Source organism: Rutidosis leptorrhynchoides, chromosome 10 (assembly GCF_046630445.1).
Source record: "Rutidosis leptorrhynchoides isolate AG116_Rl617_1_P2 chromosome 10, CSIRO_AGI_Rlap_v1, whole genome shotgun sequence".
In the NCBI taxonomy this organism is placed as follows: domain Eukaryota; kingdom Viridiplantae; phylum Streptophyta; class Magnoliopsida; order Asterales; family Asteraceae; genus Rutidosis; species Rutidosis leptorrhynchoides.
Window position 1 is genome coordinate 119,984,354 of NC_092342.1, and position 23,639 is coordinate 120,007,992.

The 23,639-nt window shown below is 32.3% G+C and overlaps 2 protein-coding genes across 2 annotated transcripts; one reads left to right on the plus strand and one right to left on the minus strand.

Annotated features, from left to right (window-relative positions):
• Positions 1-16,771: 16,771 nt before the first annotated feature.
• LOC139872359 (small ribosomal subunit biogenesis GTPase RsgA 1, mitochondrial-like) lies at positions 16,772-19,727 on the plus strand. Its single transcript, XM_071860215.1, has 5 exons — positions 16,772-17,467; positions 17,955-18,176; positions 18,362-18,556; positions 18,658-18,851; positions 19,359-19,727. The coding sequence occupies exons 1-5, from the start codon at positions 16,820-16,822 to the stop codon at positions 19,549-19,551; spliced, it is 1,452 nt and encodes a 483-aa protein (XP_071716316.1). The 5' UTR covers positions 16,772-16,819; the 3' UTR covers positions 19,552-19,727.
• Positions 19,728-20,495: 768 nt separating this feature from the next.
• Positions 20,496-22,693, minus strand: LOC139873246 (signal peptidase complex subunit 1-like). Its single transcript, XM_071861179.1, has 2 exons — positions 22,583-22,693; positions 20,496-20,955 (listed from the first exon to the last, which is right to left on the minus strand). The coding sequence occupies exon 2, from the start codon at positions 20,953-20,955 to the stop codon at positions 20,674-20,676; it is 282 nt and encodes a 93-aa protein (XP_071717280.1). The 5' UTR covers positions 22,583-22,693; the 3' UTR covers positions 20,496-20,673.
• Between the last annotated feature and the right edge of the window lie 946 nt (positions 22,694-23,639).

Genomic DNA, 23,639 nt, shown 5'->3' on the forward strand with positions numbered 1-23,639 from the left:
TCATTGATGACATACTTATTTACTCAAAGAATGACCAAGAACTCGGTGAACATTTGAGAAAGGTGTTAGAAGTATTGAGGAAGGAAGAATTGTACGCTAAGTTTTCAAAGTGTGCATTTTGGTTGGAAGAAGTTCAATTCCTCGGTCACATAGTGAACAAAGAAGGTATTAAGGTGGATCCGGCAAAGATAGAAACTGTTGAAAAGTGGGAAACCCCGAAAACTCCGAAACACATACGCCAGTTTTTAGGACTAGCTGGTTACTACAGAAGGTTCATCCAAGACTTTTCCAGAATAGCAAAACCCTTGACTGCATTAACGCATAAAGGGAAGAAATTTGAATGGAATGATGAACAAGAGAAAGCGTTTCAGTTATTGAAGAAAAAGCTAACTACGGCACCTATATTGTCATTGCCTGAAGGGAATGATGATTTTGTGATTTATTGTGACGCATCAAAGCAAGGTCTCGGTTGTGTATTAATGCAACGAACGAAGGTGATTGCTTATGCATCTAGACAATTGAAGATTCACGAACAAAATTATACGATGCATGATTTGGAATTAGGCGCAGTTGTTTTTGCATTAAAGACTTGGAGGCACTACTTATATGGGGTTAAAAGTATTATATATACCGACCACAAAAGTCTTCAACACATATTTAATCAGAAACAACTGAATATGAGGCAGCGTAGGTGGATTGAATTATTGAATGATTACTACTTTGAGATTCGTTACCACCCGGGGAAGGCAAATGTGGTAGCCGATGCCTTGAGCAGGAAGGACAGAGAACCCATTCGAGTAAAATCTATGAATATAATGATTCATAATAACCTTACTACTCAAATAAAGGAGGCGCAACAAGGAGTTTTAAAAGAGGGAAATTTAAAGGATGAAATACCCAAAGGATCGGAGAAGCATCTTAATATTCGGGAAGACGAAACCCGGTATAGGGCTGAAAGGATTTGGGTACCAAAATTTGGAGATATGAGAGAAATGGTACTTAGAGAAGCTCATAAAACCAGATACTCAATACATCCTGGAACGGGGAAGATGTACAAGGATCTCAAGAAACATTTTTGGTGGCCGGGTATGAAAGCCGATGTTGCTAAATACGTAGGAGAATGTTTGACGTGTTCTAAGGTCAAAGCTGAGCATCAGAAACCATCAGGTCTACTTCAACAACCCGAAATCCCGGAATGGAAATGGGAAAACATTACCATGGATTTCATCACTAAATTGCCAAGGACTGCAAGTGGTTTTGATACTATTTGGGTAATAGTTGATCGTCTCACCAAATCAGCACACTTCCTGCCAATAAGAGAAGATGACAAGATGGAGAAGTTAGCACGACTGTATTTGAAGGAAGTCATCTCCAGACATGGAATACCAATCTCTATTATCTCTGATAGGGATGGCAGATTTATTTCAAGATTCTGGCAGACATTACAGCAAGCATTAGGAACTCGTCTAGACATGAGTACTGCCTATCATCCACAAACTGATGGGTAGAGCGAAAGGACGATACAAACGCTTGAAGACATGCTACGAGCATGTGTTATTGATTTCGAAAACAGTTGGGATCGACATCTACCGTTAGTAGAATTTTCCTACAACAACAGCTACCATTCAAGCATTGAGATGGCGCCGTTTGAAGCACTTTATGGTAGAAAGTGCAGGTCTTCGATTTGTTGGAGTGAAGTGGGGGATAGACAGATTACGGGTCCGGAGATTATACAAGAAACTACCGAGAAGATCATCCAAATTCAACAACGGTTGAAAACCGCCCAAAGTCGACAAAAGAGCTACGCTGACATTAAAAGAAAAGATATAGAATTTGAAATTGGAGAGATGGTCATGCTTAAAGTTGCACCTTGGAAAGGCGTTGTTCGATTTGGTAAACGAGGGAAATTAAATCCAAGGTATATTGGACCATTCAAGATTATTGATCGTGTCGGACCAGTAGCTTACCGACTTGAGTTACCTCAACAACTCGCGGCTGTACATAACACTTTCCACGTCTCGAATTTAAAGAAATGTTTTGCTAAAGAAGATCTCACTATTCCGTTAGATGAAATCCAAATCAACGAAAAACTTCAATTCATCGAAGAACCCGTCGAAATAATGGATCGTGAGGTTAAAAGACTTAAGCAAAACAAGATACCAATTGTTAAGGTTCGATGGAATGCTCGTAGAGGACCCGAGTTCACCTGGGAGCGTGAAGATCAGATGAAGAAGAAATACCCGCATCTATTTCCAGAAGATTCGTCAACACCTTCAACAGCTTAAAATTTCGGGACGAAATTTATTTAACGGGTAGGTACTGTAGTGACCCGAACTTTTCCATGTTTATATATATATTAATTGAGATTGATATTTACATGATTAAATGTTTCCAACATGTTAAGCAATCAAACTTGTTAAGACTTGATTAATTGAAATAGGTTTCATATAGACAATTGACCACCCAAGTTGACCGGTGATTCACGAACGTTAAAACTTGTAAAAACTATATGATGACATATATATGGTTATATATATAGTTAACATGATATTATGATAAGTAAACATATCATTAATTATATTAATAATGAACTACATATGTAAAAACAAGACTACTAACTTAATGATTTTGAAACGAGACATATATGTAACGATTATCGTTGTAACGACATTTAATGTATATATATCATATTAAGAGATATTCGTACATCATAATATCATGATAATATAATAATTTAAAATCTCTTTTGATATTATAAACATTGGGTTAACAACATTTAACAAGATCGTTAACCTAAAGGTTTCAAAACAACATTTACATGTAACGACTAACGATGACTTAACGACTCAGTTAAAATGTATATACATGTAGTGTTTTAATATGTATTCATACACTTTTGAAAGACTTCAATACACTTATCAAAATACTTCTACTTAACAAAAATGCTTACAATTACATCCTCGTTCAGTTTCATCAACAATTCTACTCGTATGCACCCGTATTCGTACTCGTACAATACATAGCTTTTAGATGTATGTACTATTGGTATATACACTCCAATAATCAGCTCTTAGCAGCCCATGTGAGTCACCTAACACATGTGGGAACCATCATTTGGCAACTAGCATGAAATATCTCATAAAATTACAAAAGTATGAGTAATCATTCATGACTTATTTACATGAAAACAAAATAACATATCCTTTATATCTAATCCATACACCAATGACCAAAAACACCTACAAATACTTTCATTCTTCAATTTTCTTCATCTAATTGATCTCTCTCAAGTTCTATCTTCAAGTTCTAAGTGTTCTTCATAAATTCCAAAAGTTCTAGTTTTATAAAATCAAGAATACTTTCAAGTTTGCTAGCTCACTTCCAATCATGTAAGGTGATCATCCAACCTCAAGAAATCTTTGTTTCTTACAGTAGGTTATCATTCTAATACAAGGTAATAATCATATTCAAACTTTGGTTCAATTTCTATAACTATAACAATCTTATTTTAAGTGATGATCTTACTTGAACTTGTTTTCGTGTCATGATTCTGCTTCAAGAACTTCGAGCCATCCAAGGATCCATTGAAGCTAGATCCATTTTTCTCTTTTCCAGTAGGTTTATCCAAGGAACTTAAGGTAGTAATGATGTTCATAACATCATTCGATTCATACATATAAAGCTATCTTATTCGAAGGTTTAAACTTGTAATCACTAGAACATAGTTTAGTTAATTCTAAACTTGTTCGCAAACAAAAGTTAATCCTTATAACTTGACTTTTAAAATAAACTAAACACATGTTCTATATCTATATGATATGCTAACTTAATGATTTAAAACCTGGAAACACGAAAAACACCGTAAAACCGGATTTACGCCGTCGTAGTAACACCGCGGGCTGTTTTGGGTTAGTTAATTAAAAACTATGATAAACTTTGATTTAAAAGTTGTTATTCTGAGAAAATGATTTTTATTATGAACATGAAACTATATCCAAAAATTATGGTTAAACACAAAGTGGAAGTATGTTTTCTAAAATGGTCATCTAGACGTCGTTCTTTCGACTGAAATGACTACCTTTACAAAAACAACTTGTAACTTATTTTTCCGACAATAAACCTATACTTTTTCTGTTTAGATTCATAAAATAGGGTTCAATATGAAACCATAGCAATTTGATTCACTCAAAACGGATTTAAAATGAAGAAGTTATGGGTAAAACAAGATTGGATAATTTTTCTCATTTTAGCTACGTGAAAATTGGTAACAAATCTATTCCAACCATAACTTAATCAACTTGTATTGTATATTATGTAATCTTGAGATACCATAGACACGTATACAATGTTTTGACCTATCATGTCGACACATCTATATATATTTCGGAACAACCATAGACACTCTATATGTGAATGTTGGAGTTAGCTATACAGGGTTGAGGTTGATTCCAAAATATATATAGTTTGAGTTGTGATCAATACTGAGATACGTATACACTGGGTCGTGGATTGATTCAAGATAATATTTATCGATTTATTTCTGTACATCTAACTGTGGACAACTAGTTGTAGGTTACTAACGAGGACAGCTGACTTAATAAACTTAAAACATCAAAATATATTAAAAGTGTTGTAAATATATTTTGAACATACTTTGATATATATGTATATATTGTTATAGGTTCGTGAATCAACCAGTGGCCAAGTCTTACTTCCCGACGAAGTAAATATCTGTGAAAGTGAGTTATAGTCCCACTTTTAAAATCTAATATTTTTGGGATGAGAATACATGCAGGTTTTATAAATGATTTACAAAATAGACACAAGTACGTGAAACTACATTCTATGGTTGAATTATCGAAATCGAATATGCCCCTTTTTATTAAGTCTGGTAATCTAAGAATTAGGGAACAGACACCCTAATTGACGCGAACCCTAAAGATAGATCTATTGGGCTTAACAAACCCCATCCAAAGTACCGGATGCTTTAGTACTTCGAAATTTATATCATATCCGAAGGGTGTCCCGGAATGATGGGGATATTCTTATATATGCATCTTGTTAATGTCGGTTACCAGGTGTTCACCATATGAATGATTTTTATCTCTATGTATGGGATGTGTATTGAAATATGAAATCTTGTGGTCTATTATTATGATTTGATATATATAGGTTAAACCTATAACTCGCCAACATTTTTGTTGACGTTTTAAGCATGTTTATTCTCAGGTGATTATTAAGAGCTTCCGCTGTCGCATACTTAAATAAGGACGAGATTTGGAGTCCATGCTTGTATGATATTGTGTAAAAACTGCATTCAAGAAACTTATTTTGTTGTAACATATTTGTATTGTAAACCATTATGTAATGGTCGTGTGTAAACATGATATTTTAGATTATCATTATTTGATAATCTACGTAAAGCCTTTTAAACCTTTATTGATGAAATAAAGGTTATGGTTTGTTTTAAAATGAATGCAGTCTTTGAAAAACGTCTCATATAGAGGTCAAAACCTCGCAACGAAATCAATTAATATGGAACGTTTTTAATCAATAAGAACGGGACATTTCAGGAACCGCCGTCAACCATCACCTCCAGCCACTTTACACCGGACCACCGGAGTACCACCAATCATCTAACATTCATATTTATGTATATACATATATACTAGCATGAAACCATATATCTTTCTGTGTTTTGATTCATGTTTGAGAGACATCATCCTTTACTACCCATCAAGAACCACCACCTACGCCATCCAATACCATGGAACTTCACCATCACCACAGCTCAACAAACACCACCTTTTGATCGTCTCCTTGGTTCTACTTCAAACGAAACCCACAAACAAAAACTACCACAAACCATCATCCCTGATTTAAATCTTGCTACATGATCACCACCATCATCAAATATCATCAACACCACTCGAAAAACCCTACTGCTTACTGTTTCCATCAGACACCATAACTACCACCATTATCATTAGTTATGCTGGAAAACTGAAACCAGGACCACCCGTAACCTTTATGCCATTCAAAGGTAGCTGTTATTAATTGTACTCTTGATCGAATCACCACCCTCACCAATATCTCTCTCTCATCTCTCTCTCTTAAACTTAAAACCATTGATGGACTGCTACTGCAATTGCAGTTGGATTTCTGTGTTCCTGATCTATTCAAACTCCAACAAATCTGCAACCAATTACTTCCTGCTCAAAATTTACGAAACCCAGATGAACAATTTCGTTTATAATAAAGACGATGGGTATGATAAAGGTTGATGATGAAACGAAGAAGATGATAACGATGTCTAATAATATTAGCAATGAGATGATGGTGATGATAATTAATACCGTAAAAATTTATACCTTATTCGATCACTTTTTTTTCTGATGGGGAAAACCCAAAAGCTCTTTTGTTAAACCGCCACTGTATAAACCTGCAAACCGAGCTTGCATTGTTTGATGTAGTGGGCTTCGAATGTGGACTCCTCTATAAATAAATGGGTTAATTTCTTGGGCTTTTAATGGAATTTAATAGTTATGAGTTAATAAAATGGTTATTGGGTTAAATTAATTAAGATCGTGATATAGATTAGGAAAAATAGAAACGGAGGAGTGGTCTGGGGTGTTGCTGGGTTAGCGAGAGGTTGCGGGTTCGAGCCTTGTCTGAGGCATTTATTTTTGTGAAAAGCTCCAAAGGTAGTTATTATTATTATTATTGTTATTATTAATTATTGATATTGATATTGTTATAGTATTGATAAAATGAATATTATTATTATCATCTTAGTTATTATTAAGTAGTATCATTAAGTATTATTAGTATTATTATTATTATTATTATTATTAATATAAGTATTATTATTATTATTATTATTATTATTATTATTATTATTATTATTATTATTATTATTATTATTATTATTATCATTAATGTAAGCATTATTATTATTATTAAAAACTATCATTTTATTATTATTAAAATTATCATTATTATTATTAGAATTGTCATTATTTTTATTATTATTATCATTTTTATGAAAGTTACTATTATTATTATTTTTATGAATATTATAAAATATTATTATTATAATTATTATTATTATTATTATAATCGTTATTATTTTTAACATTAACATTATTGTTTTTAACATTATTATTATTATTATCATTATTTGTATTACTAATATTACTACTAGTATTATTATTATTATTACAATAAATATTCTTTATTTAAAATATAATTATTACATGTAACATAAATATAACTACTGGTTTAAATATTAATTATTTTATAAAATAAATATATATAAGATATAACTGAAGATATAATATATAAATAATGTATATATATTTTAATTGGAATTTAATCATATAACTACAACACTAATTATATAAAAGTTATATAATTAATAGTTGAAACTATTTGATTTCCATTACATGTATTAATATATATAAATGAATATAGGTTCGTGAATCCGAGGCCAACCCTGCATTGTTCAGTTCCGTCGTATGCATATTTTTACTACAAAATATCGTATTGTGAGTTTCATTTGCTCCCTTTTTAAAAGCCTTTGCAATATATATTTTTGGGACTGAGAATACATATACTGCTTTTATAAATGTTTTACGAAATAGACACAAGTAATCGAAACTACATTCTATGGTTGGATTATCGAATCGAATATGCCCCTTTTTAGCTTGGTAGCCTAAGAATTGGTGTTTATGATAATTGCCACCAATTGACGCGAATCCTAAAGATAGATCTATGGACCTCGACACGTCTCATTCAGGTTACGAATGCTTTAGTACTTCGATTATCATATCCGATGAGAGTCCCGGAATAATGGGGATATTCTATATGCATCATGTTAGTTCGGTTATCAAGCGTTCACCATATGAATGAATTTTAATTCGCGGGTTACGCGTGTTATTATGTACCCGGGTTACGTGTACAATTAAATACCTGAAATCTTGTGGTCTATTAAAATGATGGAAATGATTGATTATGATAAACTAATGAACTCACCAACCTTTTGGTTGACACTTTTAAGCATGTTTATTCTCAGGTATGAAAGAAATCTTCCGCTGTGCATTTGCTCATTTTAGAGATATTACTTGGAGTCATTCATGACATAATTCAAACGACGTTGCATTCGAGTCATTGAGTTCATCAAGAATAATATTAAGTCATTCATAGTTTGGATATATTATGAAAGGATATGCATATCTGTCAACTTTTGATGCACTGGAAGTTTGTCTTTTAAAAACGAATGCAATGTTTGTAAAATGTATCATATAGAGGTCAAATACCTCGCGATGTAATCATATGTTATTGTATTCGTCCTTATGAATTAGGACGGGTCGTCTCAAAAACCGCTATTGACGCAGTACGTTATTCACCGGTTTTATTGCGAGGTTTTGACCTCTATATGATACGTTTTGTAAATATTGCATTCTTTTGAAAAGGCACACCATAAATGAATTTTTAAATCCAAGGTTTTTGACATCTGATGATTTCTACATATAGACAATCACCGTAAATAATAGTTTACAATCATACATCCGTTGACAATGCAGATAAAATAAGATACATGGTGATGATTTTGTGAATACAAAGTTTTCTCTAATAAAGCATGTATGACTCCATGCACATAGCTCGTATAACGTATAAGCAAACAGCGGAAGACTTCTAGGGACCTGAGAATAAACATGCTAAAAGTGTCAATATAAAGGTTGGTGAGTTCATAGTTTTAATATTGCGCATAATCTGTATATAAAGGCGTATCACAAGATTTCAGTTATTTCATCCAAAACGTTTATCAAAATATTCTACGAAATTGAGCACCCTGGTAACTAAACTTAACGTACATGCAACCAACATGTACAATACACGCAATCCAACGTGTACTAAATTCAAATAGCATACGTCTATTTTATAGTTCAGGCTAGGGTTTCTATATCTGGAACAGGCGGGGATGTCAAGCCCTATGGATCCATATACAACTATTCGCGCCTACCAGTTCTTATAACCGGCAGTTACTAGTTACCAAAGTTAAGGGATTTTCGGTTCGAACTCAGTGTAGAATTTAGTATGTACTTGTGTCCATTGCGTTTAAAATAAAGTGCATGTATTCTCAGCCCAAAAATATAGATTGCAAAAGCAATTAAAAAGGGAGCAAATGAAATTCGCCTGACAACTTCAGAAATAAATCACAGAGATGTGACCGAAAATTGGAATGCAAGTAACCGTAGACCTCAACCTAGAGAACATATGTTGGTAAATAAGTGTCTAATAAGCTAGGTCGGTCCATATGGTAAGTATAGTCCTATTGCTCAATTCCGACTCATAAATTTAGCAAAATTTAGCAAAAATCAACAAAAGTCAACGCAAGTCAAAGTAAGTCAAATGTAAGTCAAACGCAAGTCAAACACAGTCAACATGGTTAACACAAGTCAACAACCGCATAAAATTACATAAGTTGGTCAAATAATCAAACATAGGTCAAACTTAAGTTATTCATTTTTACTTAGAAAAATTTATATTATTTACATATATGTATTTGTTTGGTATTTTGCAGCTGATTCCGGGTCCCACCAAATTTGATATAATACCTTAGGTCATGACCATTGGAAAGTATGTCATCCCACCTTTCTATAGAAAGTTTATTTGACAAAAACGGAGTTACGGTTTTAAAGTTATGACCTTGCGAAAACAGTCTCCCGAAACATAAAATGCTGATAAAATGCTGTCAAGTGTTCAAAATCAGCAACGATTGTCCATTTTCTTGCTTGTGTTAAACCTGTTTAGACTCAACAAAATCATACATATAACATATCGTTTTAAAGCTTGTTGTAAATACTTTCACTACCAATTAATAGTTTTTATCCATACTTAACTGTTTTCAACTTACGAGTCCGCAAAGTAGACCCAAGAGTCATTTTTGACACTTTACCAAAACTAAAAGTCAGCCCCAACATCCTGTTTTCATGCTTCGTTTTAAACCAGTTTAGACTCGACAAAATCATACATATCTTATATCATTTTGAAGATTCTCATATCTACTTTCTGAATCAAATCATAGTTTTCACCATAACTTAATCATTTACAATTTACGAGCCTACAAAGTGAGCCCGAGAGTCATTTTGACACTTTAACTAAAATAGTAAAACTTTTCCATTGACAACTCTAATTCTAAACCATAATACTTGAGCATGTAAAAATCATGTCACAAGTCCAAAATGATATTTTAGACGTGTCACATACCTTTGTTTCTCAAACTTTCGCATATGGGTCAAAGTAGACGCGTATGACCCAAAATGGGTCATAAATACCCATTTTGACCAAAACATGAGAAAACTAATTTTTAAAACATTACAATCTTCAAATTTACTTAAATTGATATATCGGACGTGTCCATGGTGCCCGTTACCCATTTTGACACATTTAGGCTTAAATGGGTCAAGTGTCCAAACGGACGGTTTAAATTACATGGTTTATACTTATACAAAATTATTACTTTAGAACACCCCACACTATATGAAATAGTTAATATAAGTGTATTAAGTTCATACAAAAAGTCTCAAGTCTCTAGCATTGGTCATTATTTTTATAACCCGAAACATTTGCAAAAACACACGTTTAAAATCGTATTTACAGCAGCAACTTCTGTGATTTTTAGAAAAATCATCGCAACTCCAAATTAATCACCGCCAATTAGAGATGCGGCATTTTTAAGTGGAGAATCTACCCAATTTTTCATATAGTCTCATTCGACCCAGAACAGCCCCAGAAACAGCAAACGTACCCGTTGGTCGAATCAATTTTTAACAGCACTTTTAATAAAATGTACAAAACTTTGAACGAGTGTATAGGGTTCAAGAAAAATCGAAATGACCCGATTCTTGAGTCTAAATTCAATAGATTTTCGACGTCTACAATCCTATAAGCCCAAGTTTTTAATTACACCTCGTTAACCGTGTCAAAAATGTACTTTTTTAGCCTATCCCGAAATGTACCTTATTTTAATCCTAACTTTTGACCCGTTCGCCCAATTTACGCAATATCTATATGAAAATTTAACTACTTTTCGAGAGTAATTCATCTAACAACTTATCATAATCAGTTACTAAGATTTACCTGCTCAGAATCAGATAAGCAGTTACAAATTTTTATATCAAAATCTATTTACGCGTAGTTTTTGATCCGTTAATCGAAATCAAACGATTCTTAAACCAAAAGTTATTAATTTTTCAAGCTCTTTTCAAATATCATCATGCCAAGAACAGACTGTAAACTCAATTTTTCCAAAGTCCCAATTTTAAATACGAATTTTTAATCCGAAATCAATTAATCATAACTTTTGATCTAGAAATCGAAATCACATGATATCTTAATGAAAAGTTATTGATTTTTCAAGAGCAATACATTTATACACGTATCATAAACTAAAAATATCATGTTCATATCAGTAGCATACCATTCAAATTCGTGATCATTCATAAAAACGAGTTAAAACTTCAATTAAACATAACATGAGCATACGGTAACGAAAATTCGAAATTTCAAAGCCCAAACTTATTAGTTTTTCAAGAGGATTCTGATTATCTCATAATATTATACATTCAACAAGTTCAAGTTTCTGACCTCACACAAAACAAATTCGTGATTCATCAAAAAGTCATCAAACGGTCAAATTAACGAATAATATCATGCATACTTACAAGGACTTGAGCACTAGACACTATATCTACCCTAAAATGTAACAAAAACATGAAAACCCAAAAATTATAGTTTTTGAAACTTACCCTAATTAAGAAATTGTTTGTATAGATGTGTAGAGCTCTTCGAGAGGAGTCCAAATATGTAAACGATTTTATGATCAAGTGATTTCTTGAAGGTGTTCTTGAGGAAAGAAGATCAATGATGATGATGAATAGTGGATTTTCTTAAGGAAGAGAAAAGAAGTACGTATGTGTGTTTGATGAACTGAATTAGGTTTAGAGATAGATATGTCACGGGTATATATCTATCTCAATAATTGATATCACGGATGTAATAATTAATAAACACGGGTATAGAATGTGTAGTCACGGGTAAATAGATATATCACGGGTCTAATAATTAAATAAACACGGGTTATAAATTTTAGTAGTCGCGAGTTTAATAGTAAGAAATATAGATATAATATATAGTCAAAGGTGATTAACAGTGGTATTTAAGGGTATCTCAAAAATATATATTAGATATTTATTAGATTTTTTTCGCTATCTAAAACCCATGTAGTTTGCCTTAACATGTTTCAATAACTAATAAATTTTATATTAAAAAAATACATCTATATATATTGTTCAAAACCTTTTATATTTAATTACAATCAATTATTAGGAATATATTTAAATATCATTTTTATATTTAAATTATATAATAAAGTAATTATAATGTTTATAAATCATTTGTTACGTAATTTATGGGAGTAGTTGGCACGTGAGTCACGAATTTTGTATCTATTATCTAATATATAATAATATAATAATAAACTGAATTATTAGTTTAAATTATTAAACCAAATTATTAATGTGAATTATTAACTCAATTATTAGTTTGAATTATTAGTGTATAAAACTATATATCTAGAAACGATCGTATAATACGCTTATAAATACTTGTTGAATAAAAATATAAGTATTATCATCCTACTTAATTAAAATGATTTTTAAAACTCAATTATTATATAACATAATTTATTTAAATTAATAATCATACATTTTGTTGCCTTAAAGTATATTTTTTCCGTTTTCACTAATCGTGGTGTTTTATTTATAACTAGTATATTCTAAAAAAAAAAAAATTAGAGTGGAAAAATCATTGAATCTAACAAATAATGAAAAAAGTCGGGTTATTACATTACTTACTCGTTAAAGAAAATTTCGTCCCGAAATTTTGGTTGGTGCGATTAAACGACGTTTAGGAAGCAAGTGAGGGTAAGAATGTTCGTCTTGACATAGTAAGATTGAGCATCTTGTAGTTAAGTATGAAAATTGGGCAAAACGAGATCATATTTCTTTGATAACGAATACCTTTGAATAAACGGTTCGGAGTGCAAGTATGATATAACAGATGAGAAGGAAACCACGCGTGACTCAAATGATGTCACATATAGAGTCTCGGTATATTCAGATATCAGCGCAGAAAATAAAGGAGTCATGTAACATGGTACGTGGTGAAGATAAGGTTGATCAAGCATTACCACCATTACGTGCCATTAGAACTTTCGCATGACTTACCGTAATATTGACCACGTTGATCAGGTGTCATTATATTACACTAACTCATGCTTCCATTCCAACATCACTCTAAAATATTTATGGATATAAAACAAGTGTCGTTTTCCAGAATTTATAAATCAAAATGATTTCAAAAAGGGATGTACTAAAAATAGTACGAGAATATAATATTTAATTTAATTAATAATATTGAAAGGGTAATGACGCAAGAATGTCTTTGGAACTATTGAGAATCTTCGTGCGTTGGATAAGACTTCTTCTTATTTACAACTCGAGATATCAGGAGTTTCTTCTGATTTTTGAGACACACTAATGCACCTAATTCCCTACAACCAACGCTCTGATACCACCTATAACGACCCGCCAAAATTGTGACGACTCGGAAATTTCTGACCAAATTTAAACTTAATCTTTATATAGTTTCGACACGATAAGCAAAGTCTGTTAGGTTGAGTCTCAAAAATTTTGAACTGTTTCATATATTCAATTGACCTTCGACCATTCCCGACGATTCACGAACAACTATTTGTAAATAGATATGTGTGTATATATATAAATAATAATTGGAAGTATAATTTGAAATAATAAATGTTATTATTATGAAATATGATATTATAATATTTATTATTTAAAAACGTACCCATATATAAATAAAAGTATATTAAAAATAAATATTAAATAATTGTAATACTCGTTTGATGTTTCGATCGATATTAAACAAGTTTAATTCGAACTTATATGATTTTAAAATAAATGGTGATATGAAAATGAGTTCTATAAATTTTAGGCTTACTAAAAATGTATTTAGGATTTAGTTATTAAATTTTAACACTTTCTATATTTTACCCAGGATCGAGTACGGACAGTTGATGTAATTTTTATTTAATAAATTAATGACCAATTTTATACCATAATGACTAAAATAAATAAAGATAATTACTGTAAAAATTTGAGATTTTTCTGGAGACTTTTATCCGCCACTGATTAACAACGGAACCCGATATTTTAGTCCGTGAAAAACTGTCGGCACAATATTACAAATCAAAAGATGGCTAAACTATTTAATTACTGTGCCTCACTGTATCTAATTGAGAAATTGAGTGATTTCTATTTGTGTTACTGTTTCAAGAATATTACATGTATGAATATTATATATATATATATATATATATATATATATATATATATATATATATATATATATATATATATATATATATATATATATATATATATATAAGATATGATATATTAACTCTATCTCCTTTCTCTGGATGACCAAGAATCATCACCCCTTCTTTGCTTCTTGTTTCCCAAAGCAACCCAATACCAATGAACCGCCGTCAACCATCACCTCCGGCCACTTTACACCGAACCACCGGAGTACCACCAATCATCTAACATTCATATTTATATATATATACATATATACTAGCATGAAACCATATATCTTTCTGTGTTTTGATTCATGTTCGAGAGACATCATCCTTTACTACCCATCACGAACCACCACCTACGCCATTCAATACCATGGAACTTCACCATCACCACAACTCAACAAACACCACCTTTGTCAAAATATAGACTTAAATTATCAATGAACTATATCATTCGAAGTGTAACTTGAACATTCGAGTGTTTTAATCATTTGCTTCTAAAAATCATCGTCTCGTTATTTACTAATATATAATAGTATTATTTTAAAATCAAAACGTTTTATAACTTAGTTACTATTATATTTTATCATTTTGTAAAATATAAATATATTTTCATTTAGAAATATAATTTATATATTTTAGAAATATTTATTTACTAACATATTATTTAGTTTTTAAAAAATCAATTATATTTAAAAGTTCATTTTAAAATCATTTAGAAAATATAATAACACGTAACGTTTACACTTTAAAACTTGAATTGTTATAATTCATTTATGTGTCAATGTTTATTATAGTTTCTCAAACGTTCTAATTAATATATCTAAATATCAATCGAATCAATAAACGAGTGTTATCATTGTTTACGTTGCAAGTTATTTATATATTTAATTTAATATTCCAATTTATTTTATATAATCAAATTACATTTATTAAACAAAACATTTTAATAATCAAATTCTATTTGAATCGAAAAATGTTTCCGCACGTTTGAAAATAGATCAATTGAATACTATGAAATTCAATTCTCCACTAACTTTTGTCTAACTTTCGTTAATTGACACATTTGTTCTTACTTGTAAATCACTTTATCATTTATTCCGAATACCGTTAAAAAGGAACGATTTCTCAAATTAACGTGGACATCACAATAGAGACCCGTAACCACCTCATAATGTATCTAATAATTCAATCATTTGATATTATCCTTTAATTCCGTTGATAAATATATTAAACTTATATTGACACAATATGTTCATGTAAAGTATTATACATCTAATATTTTGTTAACGTTTTCAATTAATATAACTATATTTTATATATACATATCTATATACACATAAATGTTCGTGAATCGTCGAGCACAGTTAAAGGGTAATTGATTACATGAATATAGTTCCAAAATTTTCGAGACTCAACATTACAGACTTTGCTTATCGTGTCGGAAACATATAAAGATTAAGTTTAAATTTGGTCAAAAATTTCCGGGTTGTCACACAACCTGTTGGTGGGGTCATTAGCTTTAAATCTCGATGTTTAGTCACTTTGTTTTTGCCTATGTTTAAATTTCTTATAGTATCAGTTGCACTTGTTGATCACCAAATCTCATATATGTTATTGCATCTTTACTAAAAAAATATATATATATCATTCTTAATCATACAATATTCATTGAGATACATTTTTTTAAAAGACAAACTCACACACACTCACCTAATATTGACACGAATATATACACCACGAAATGTCCTAAGCAGAACTCGAACCCTCAACCTCAAAGTTGTAAGGGTAATCTTAATACCGCCAAATCATCGACTCTTTGATTATTCATTTAGATACATACATCTCCATATACGTACAAAATATCATTCTCAAGTGATCAATATCACAATTTCATATAGTTTTAATTCAACAAGTGGTATCAGAGTATAACAATAATAGGTTCATTGATCTTATAGTCTAATTTTGATCTCTTATTTCTTATAATGATTTTCTCTCTATCATAAATAATTATATCAAAGTTGATTATGTAATTTTGCATTGTATAAGCTGAAAACTTATTTTATAAAATATTTCAGCTATTTTTTTAGTGCTTATTATTTCATAAGCTCTATGAGACTTGTCAAGATGTCATTAAGAATTTTTGAAAAAAAATAAAATTAAATTCCAGTCAAGCAAATATAACCGTCAGTAAATTTCCTACGATACGTGTAAACAAAACTTTTTAAAATTAGAAAGTTAACAAACGACACCGTTTTGACCTGCACCCTATAACATTGCTGGAACCAGCACTAGATTTGTGGCATCTTCATTTTCCGATGATGGAAAAAACTCTACCAACGGTTAAACCCTTACCCTAACTAATTTCCGATGACGTCACTTTCAAGCTCTCTCATCCGCCACCACTACACGCTGTTCATATCCGCCCCCGTACACCGCCGTCTCTCCAGTTTCCGTTCACTCTCAATCGCTGCTTCTAGAAACCAAAACCGAGAAAACCTATCTCGGAAATCTCAGGAGCCGAGCAAGCATCTACTCAAAGCTCGAGACTCCGTGAAGCATTTCTCGTCATTATCGCCGTCGCTAACCTCCGCCGATAAGCTCCATCTCTCGCCGGACCAAGCCGTCGGAAAAGTTGCGTCCGCTCAAGCGAATTTCATGCGCGTGGTAGTTGAATCGGAGAAATCGGAGAAATCAGAGGAAGCAAATGGAGTTGAATTGTTGTGTGTGGTGAGGAATCTGTTGAAGAAGATTAAAAGGCGAGTGCTAGTCGGTGATAAGGTGTTAGTAGGTTCAATTGATTGGATTGATCGAAGAGGAGTGATAGAAAATGTGTTTGATAGAAAAACTGAGATACTCGATCCACCGGTGGCGAATGTCGATCATTTACTCGTGTTGTTTTCCTTAGATCAACCGAAATTGGAGGAGTTTTCACTTACTAGGTTTTTAGTTGAAGCTGAGTCGACTCGGATTCCGGTTACACTAGCTTTGAACAAGGCTGAACTTGTAGATAAAGAGGTATACAAATTAAATAATGTGACATTTGATTAGTTACTTCATGCTTAATGCTTTGCTCATCAAATATTTGTGCTATCTAGGTGTATTGATAATTGATACTCTAATATATAGGAGTTTTAATATCTGATAATCAGGTCAAATGTTGTGTATATTGAGTTCCTTTTAGATAGACTGTGTTAGCTATGCCTATAAGATAGCAGGAGTAACTGAATATGTCCTTAGTCCAGTTATATGATAACAAGTTAACAACATTGTGTTTTGTTGAATGTTGATTAAGGTCTGTAGTTCTTAACAGCTGAAATTGTGGTTGCTAGATGGCTAGCTTAATTTATTTAGCAGTACTTTGTGGAGTGAAAGTAAACCGACATCACACACGCCTGCTATGATGAATATATAGCAAGAGAACGATTTTTATGATGAGATTGTTGTAGTATTTGCTTACAAATATTATTAAAGAATTGTGCATAAGATTATGTACTAAATGCAGACGGTTATCTCATGGAAGTCCAAGCTTCGCAGTTGGGGTTACGAGCCCATTTTTTGCAGTGTTGAGACCAAAGCTGGACTTGATTCTCTGCAGTTCAATTTGAGAGATCAGACTTCTGTAATTGTGGGTCCAAGTGGTGTTGGAAAGTCTAGTTTGATCAATGCTTTAAGAAGCAATCACTTTGGCTATGCTCCTACACAAGTGGATGATTGGCCTAACTCTGTAAAATCACCTCTCTACTTTAATACATATTATAATAATAATTATTAGCCCCTCGCCCATTTAATGAATGGGTTTGTGTTCCGGAACCAGGGATTACAATGTTATCCTCAGCTGGAGCATAGAGTCATTTTACGCGCCAAAACCCCTTTTTTGACTTGTACTTGGTGTTTCATCACATGTACCAGATTTTAGGAAGCAAATGGCTTGAAGACCAACGAGTTGGAGAAGTATCAGCAAGAAGTGGCAGAGGAAAACACACGACTCGCCACGTGTCTTTGTTGCCGTTATCTGGTGGAGGTTACGTTGCAGATACTCCCGGTTTTAACCAACCGAGTCTATTGAAAGTAACTAAACAGTCTCTTGCCCTATGCTTTCCGGAGGTTTGTCCTTTTCTCGCCCTATGCTACTTGCTTAGTTATTATGTTTTTTTTTTTTTTTTTTTTATAAATTCTTGACAGGTAGATCTATTTGTTCTTCTCAGGTTCGCAAGATTCTTTCGGCTAGTGAACCGTTGAAATGTGCATTTAGTAATTGTTTGCATCTTGGGGAACCAGGGTGCGTTATAAAAACTGACTGGGAAAGACATCCGTACTACTTCCAGTTGCTTGATGAAATTAAAATCAGAGAGGAATTTCAACTACGAACTCTTGGAACCAAACGAGAGGCTGATGTTAGGTATGCTCCCAATCTTATTTAAGTTTGAAGTGATTTGTTCAAAATTTGGTTATTTCATGCTGCATGTTTTAGAAAAATCTTAAAGTTATGTTCTAGTTCTTTTGCTTCATTGATATTATTACTGAAGAGTGAAGACCCCTCGTAAATATTTGCAAAACAATAGAGCTTTGTCCCTGGATTTGTCTCTCTAGTTATTACAAAAATTTAGAAAGAGAGATCTGTTGACATGGCAATCTCGACCCATTTTTATCATGAATGGGTCGATATTGGTTAAGTTTTACAGTAAATGGTTGAATTGAAATATGCTACAAAGGGAACAGATTCGTTAGGCTATTGTTCTAACTTTACTGCATACAAGTTCCTAAACCATGTTACTTTTTTTTTTTTTTCTTTTCAAATTATTGTTAATCTATAACTAATAATTTATAAATTAATTAATTAATTAATAAAAAATCTTATGAATATTTGAGTTTGAGATGGTAATTCTGAATTTGGAATTATGTGCAGATACAAATCGGGAGAGATGGGCATCATGCAAGCTGAACCACGGCTGGAGACCAAGAAACATCGGAGAACTTCACGTAAGAAGGGGAATCAGGATATCCTAAATAACATAGAAGAGGAACTTGCAGATGATGACGATGAAAGCTATCTAGACGATGATCCGATACTACGAGCTATGGAGAATGAAAAGCAGTAAGCCACGAAAAACATTGTAAATACAAGGTCTATCCAAAGTTGGCGCGGTGCTATTATCTTCTAGTGCAATGTTAATAGTATTAGAGTTTAGATGGAAGTGTTCTTTTTGAAAGTAGAAATGATCATACAAAGTCTGCAACTTATTTGGTTTTGTATATCATTGAAAACTTGACTGCATCTAGGTTTACATCTTCATTCTGCTGCCTAAACTGATACTATGTACTAGCAATCTTTATTGTGGAGCAAGTGAATTGTCCTCCTAATTACTTGACCATATGCTTATATTCGTAGCAAATGTACGGGTGGATAGTGTGTGATGTATTGTTTAACTAGGCTGACCAAAACCACTTTTGCTTCCAAAAATTCTCTAGTTTTTATTGAAAAAAGTTAGTGTAAAGATAGTTATTTAATAAACATGATTTGCAATTTTGCATCATTAAATACTTTATGGACATTTTTACGTCAAATGACTCATTTTGTTTGTTAAAGACAAGACATATTTGAATCAACCAACTTATAACTTAACAAAATGCTATTTGCCTATTGGTCAGCTCTTAAAGTAACCCAGATTTCAACTCAGACCGACAAAGCAGAGAAATTCGACTGATTGGAACCGGTTTGTTCTCCTTATGGTTTATAGCAATAACTAGACCCGTTTTAACTTTTTTCAAACCTAATTCTTTTTCTGTACATTACTTTACTTATTACTCCATATAAGGTTTGTATGTCTTGATCAACTTAAAAAAAGCCTGTATATGTAATTGATTCAAGGACCAGTTACCGTAACGACTTGTCGATCAGTTTGGTTTGGTCTGGTTCCAAATTCCAGGGCACACCCACTTTAACTAACAACTTTAGATACTATATGGAATAGTTGTTAATCACATTCTAACACCACTTTCATGAAAATCGAGCATCACTTTTTCGAAAACAATAAGTGACAAATAGTTAAAGAGAAACTATATTGCTCACCATCAAGAATCTCTTAAATTCTTATAATCATCTTTCTTGCTGTTTCTTAAAAGTTATATAAATTTCATCCAGCTAAACATTAGAGGACTTTAAAAAAACAGCATCTGATATAATTCACCCAACTAGACCTAGTTAAGATGTCTAAGACAGGCTACTTCTTTGTCGGCTTTTTCTTTGAAACCGAATTTGTAACCACCTGCGGTTTAGGATGCTTTTCAGCCTCACTGGGATCCAGCCACTTGAGAGGATTGCGGTTGTAGAATGGCCAATTAGGAATTGTGGTCAAAACGGTAAGGACAACTCCTCCAGCATAAATGTAAAGCATTAGTTGAAATGAACCAAGAACATAGCCCGTGATGAATGCTGCAATTGCAAATACTACCAGCATTATCTGCATCAGTTGCTCCGCCACCTTTTGTCCTTGCCAATCCATCTATCAGTCAAAGAAAAATGGTGCAAGAAGTATTATCAGTTTGCCAGTTCAAGGATTCAGTTCAAGGATTGCAAAGCACACGTGACAATGGGCTAGTCAGACGGGTTGGGTGACGGGTTAATTTAATACATGAGAGGACATGTTAACCCACCACACAACAAAGCAACAACAGTTTCTGGTCCATATTTTAAACTGTATAAATATAAAACTTGATGCAGCAAATATATTTATAATGATTATACATACCTTTGGTATGAACTTGACCTATCATATTTAGCCAATTTCTATTATTGATTACTTATATGACCCGTTAGAAATAAAATATAGGTCAAATCGGCCCATTTTAGAGTAAATGGGTCGAAATTGCCACTTTGGCTATGAGACACTTGCAGCTCAACATTATGTATATATATATAGGCAGTAGCATGGTACTATTAAATGAGTTCTGGCCCATAAGGAAAACAAACACGGCAGAGAAGTCAAATATATGATTTAAGATCAAAAGTTTTGATCCTCACTAATGAATAACACTTGTCTGCAAATCAATTTATTAGATTTAAGATATTGTCTTACATATCAAAAAACCAAAAGGATCTTTACACATAACCCTGTCATACTTACTAGTTAGTAGTTACTAGTTTGAATGCCCATTTATAAGTACAAGATAATATAAAAAAGTTCCTTTTCATTGTCATTTCTCTATGTTTCTTTTTAGGGAGGAAACAAATTATTTTAAATCCAAATTACTATTACTATATAATATATATAAATATAAATATAAATAAATAAATAAAATATAGATAAATACTACGTATAAATATACATATACACACTGTTGTAAAAAATCCAATTACTCCCCGATTAATTCTCGATTACTCATCTTTAAGAGTAGTTAGTTCCGATTTTCAATCCGTTTAATTAATTGGTCAACGTCGATTGATACGTCAAAATCGAATTTGGTAATCAAAGTCGGTCAAAGTAAAAAATGGTCAACATTTTAACATGAATTTAAACTAAAACTTTAGAGTTTTTGAACAAAAATGAACAATTTTAGACAATTATGTGTTTAGGGTTTTCCTCTATATTTACACATATTTTTTGAAATTTAATATTTAAATGTATAAAGTATAATTCGATTAATCACCGAATTGCCGATTAGTCCTTCCAAAGTCCCGAACGATTAATCCCCGAAAAGCGAATTTTGCAACCTTGTATATACATCAGCTCAGAAGTATAATTACGGTCTAAGTTTTCATATGAAACACAAGCATTACGTTTAGTCTCCAAAACCGAATTTTATTTAACATCAATCGTTTTTTCCCCAAATCCAAATATGTATTTCAGATCAGAATAAATAAACCACAATTCAGCAATCAGCAGCATACGCCAACAAAATAAAATAAGTCAACGAAAAGTCATAAATAAACACAATAAAGGTAATCGACTATCAATTCACCTAAATAACAAACCTAAATAGGATCCGATCAGAAACAAAACAAAAAATATCAGCAATTTCATTCAGTTTAGGTCAAATTACAAAGTGAGATCTACAAATTACCGATCAAGAAAAAGTGTTAAAAAATGAATTGAATTGCAATAAGATGGTATAGATGGTGAGATGACTCACTGCGAAAACAGGCTGCGAGAGAATGTAGGTAGGCGTCAACGTATGTGATGTATGTTTAGAGTTGAATCTCGAACGGAAAAATGTCAATTTGTATACGAACACGAAACTTGTTTGTACTGTATTTATTATTACAGACTTACATAAAGGCCCCTTTATTTACCTTAAGTTGTTAACAATTTCACTAATACCACCCGTTACCAACTTAACATGATGTATATGTTAGGCAAGGTTGTTAAAGTCGCGAGTCGGGGACGCATCGGTCGAGACCTAAAAAGGACGCGTCGGCCGAGTCGGGGGACGTGTCGTGGACGCATCGGTCGTTGACCAACGTTGACTTTATTAATAATTTCTTAAATATATATTTATATATGAAATAGTTGATTATGTACCATAAATTTCTTAAATAAGAACTTGAATTTAAAACAATCAAACTTCAAACTCAATTAATGTTACCGAGTATATAATTAGAAAGGACACAGAGAAAAGAGCGGTCTAAAAAATGAAAACAAACCCTACTTTTAAAATATATCAGATCTTGACGAAAATTTGACTGACTTTGACCGTTTTTGACCAACTTTGACCGTCTTTGACAGAATTTGACCGAACTTTGAGCTCTGACAGTCTTTTGAGTCGTTTTCAAAAAAACGGGACGGGGAACCCAAAAAAACAACGCATCGGCTGAAAGGACCGGTCCTAATTCACCCGGACGAAGTCTTCAACAGTTGGTCCCATTGCGATGATCGACTCCAAATAATATCTTTAATATGAGTTAATGCACAGCGGAAGATTTCTTTCAAGACCTGAGAATAACATGCTTTAAAATGTCAACATAAAGTTGGTGAGATATAGGTTTGATGCTAGCAGTGTTAAAACTATGGACCACAAGATTTTATATATTTAAACATAATACACTCGCAAGTGTATGTAAAAGTAGTTGAGCACTTGGTAACCATACTTAACATTTAAATCATCGCAGCATATTCTTAAATAATCGCTACACCGTACCAAGTGTAGTATACAAAAATGAAGTACTGTGCAACCGTTGAAAACTGGTCGT

Excerpts from the sequence above, each read along its gene's own strand:
- LOC139873246 (XM_071861179.1), bottom strand. The coding sequence starts at position 20,955 with ATGGATTGGCAAGGACAAAAGGTGGCGGAGCAACTGATGCAGATAATG.
- LOC139872359 (XM_071860215.1), top strand. The coding sequence starts at position 16,820 with ATGACGTCACTTTCAAGCTCTCTCATCCGCCACCACTACACGCTGTTC. Across the intron at positions 17,468-17,954 it reads CTGAACTTGTAGATAAAGAG|ACGGTTATCTCATGGAAGTC; the intron begins GTATACAAATTA and ends TACTAAATGCAG. Across the intron at positions 18,177-18,361 it reads TGGATGATTGGCCTAACTCT|ATTTTAGGAAGCAAATGGCT; the intron begins GTAAAATCACCT and ends CACATGTACCAG.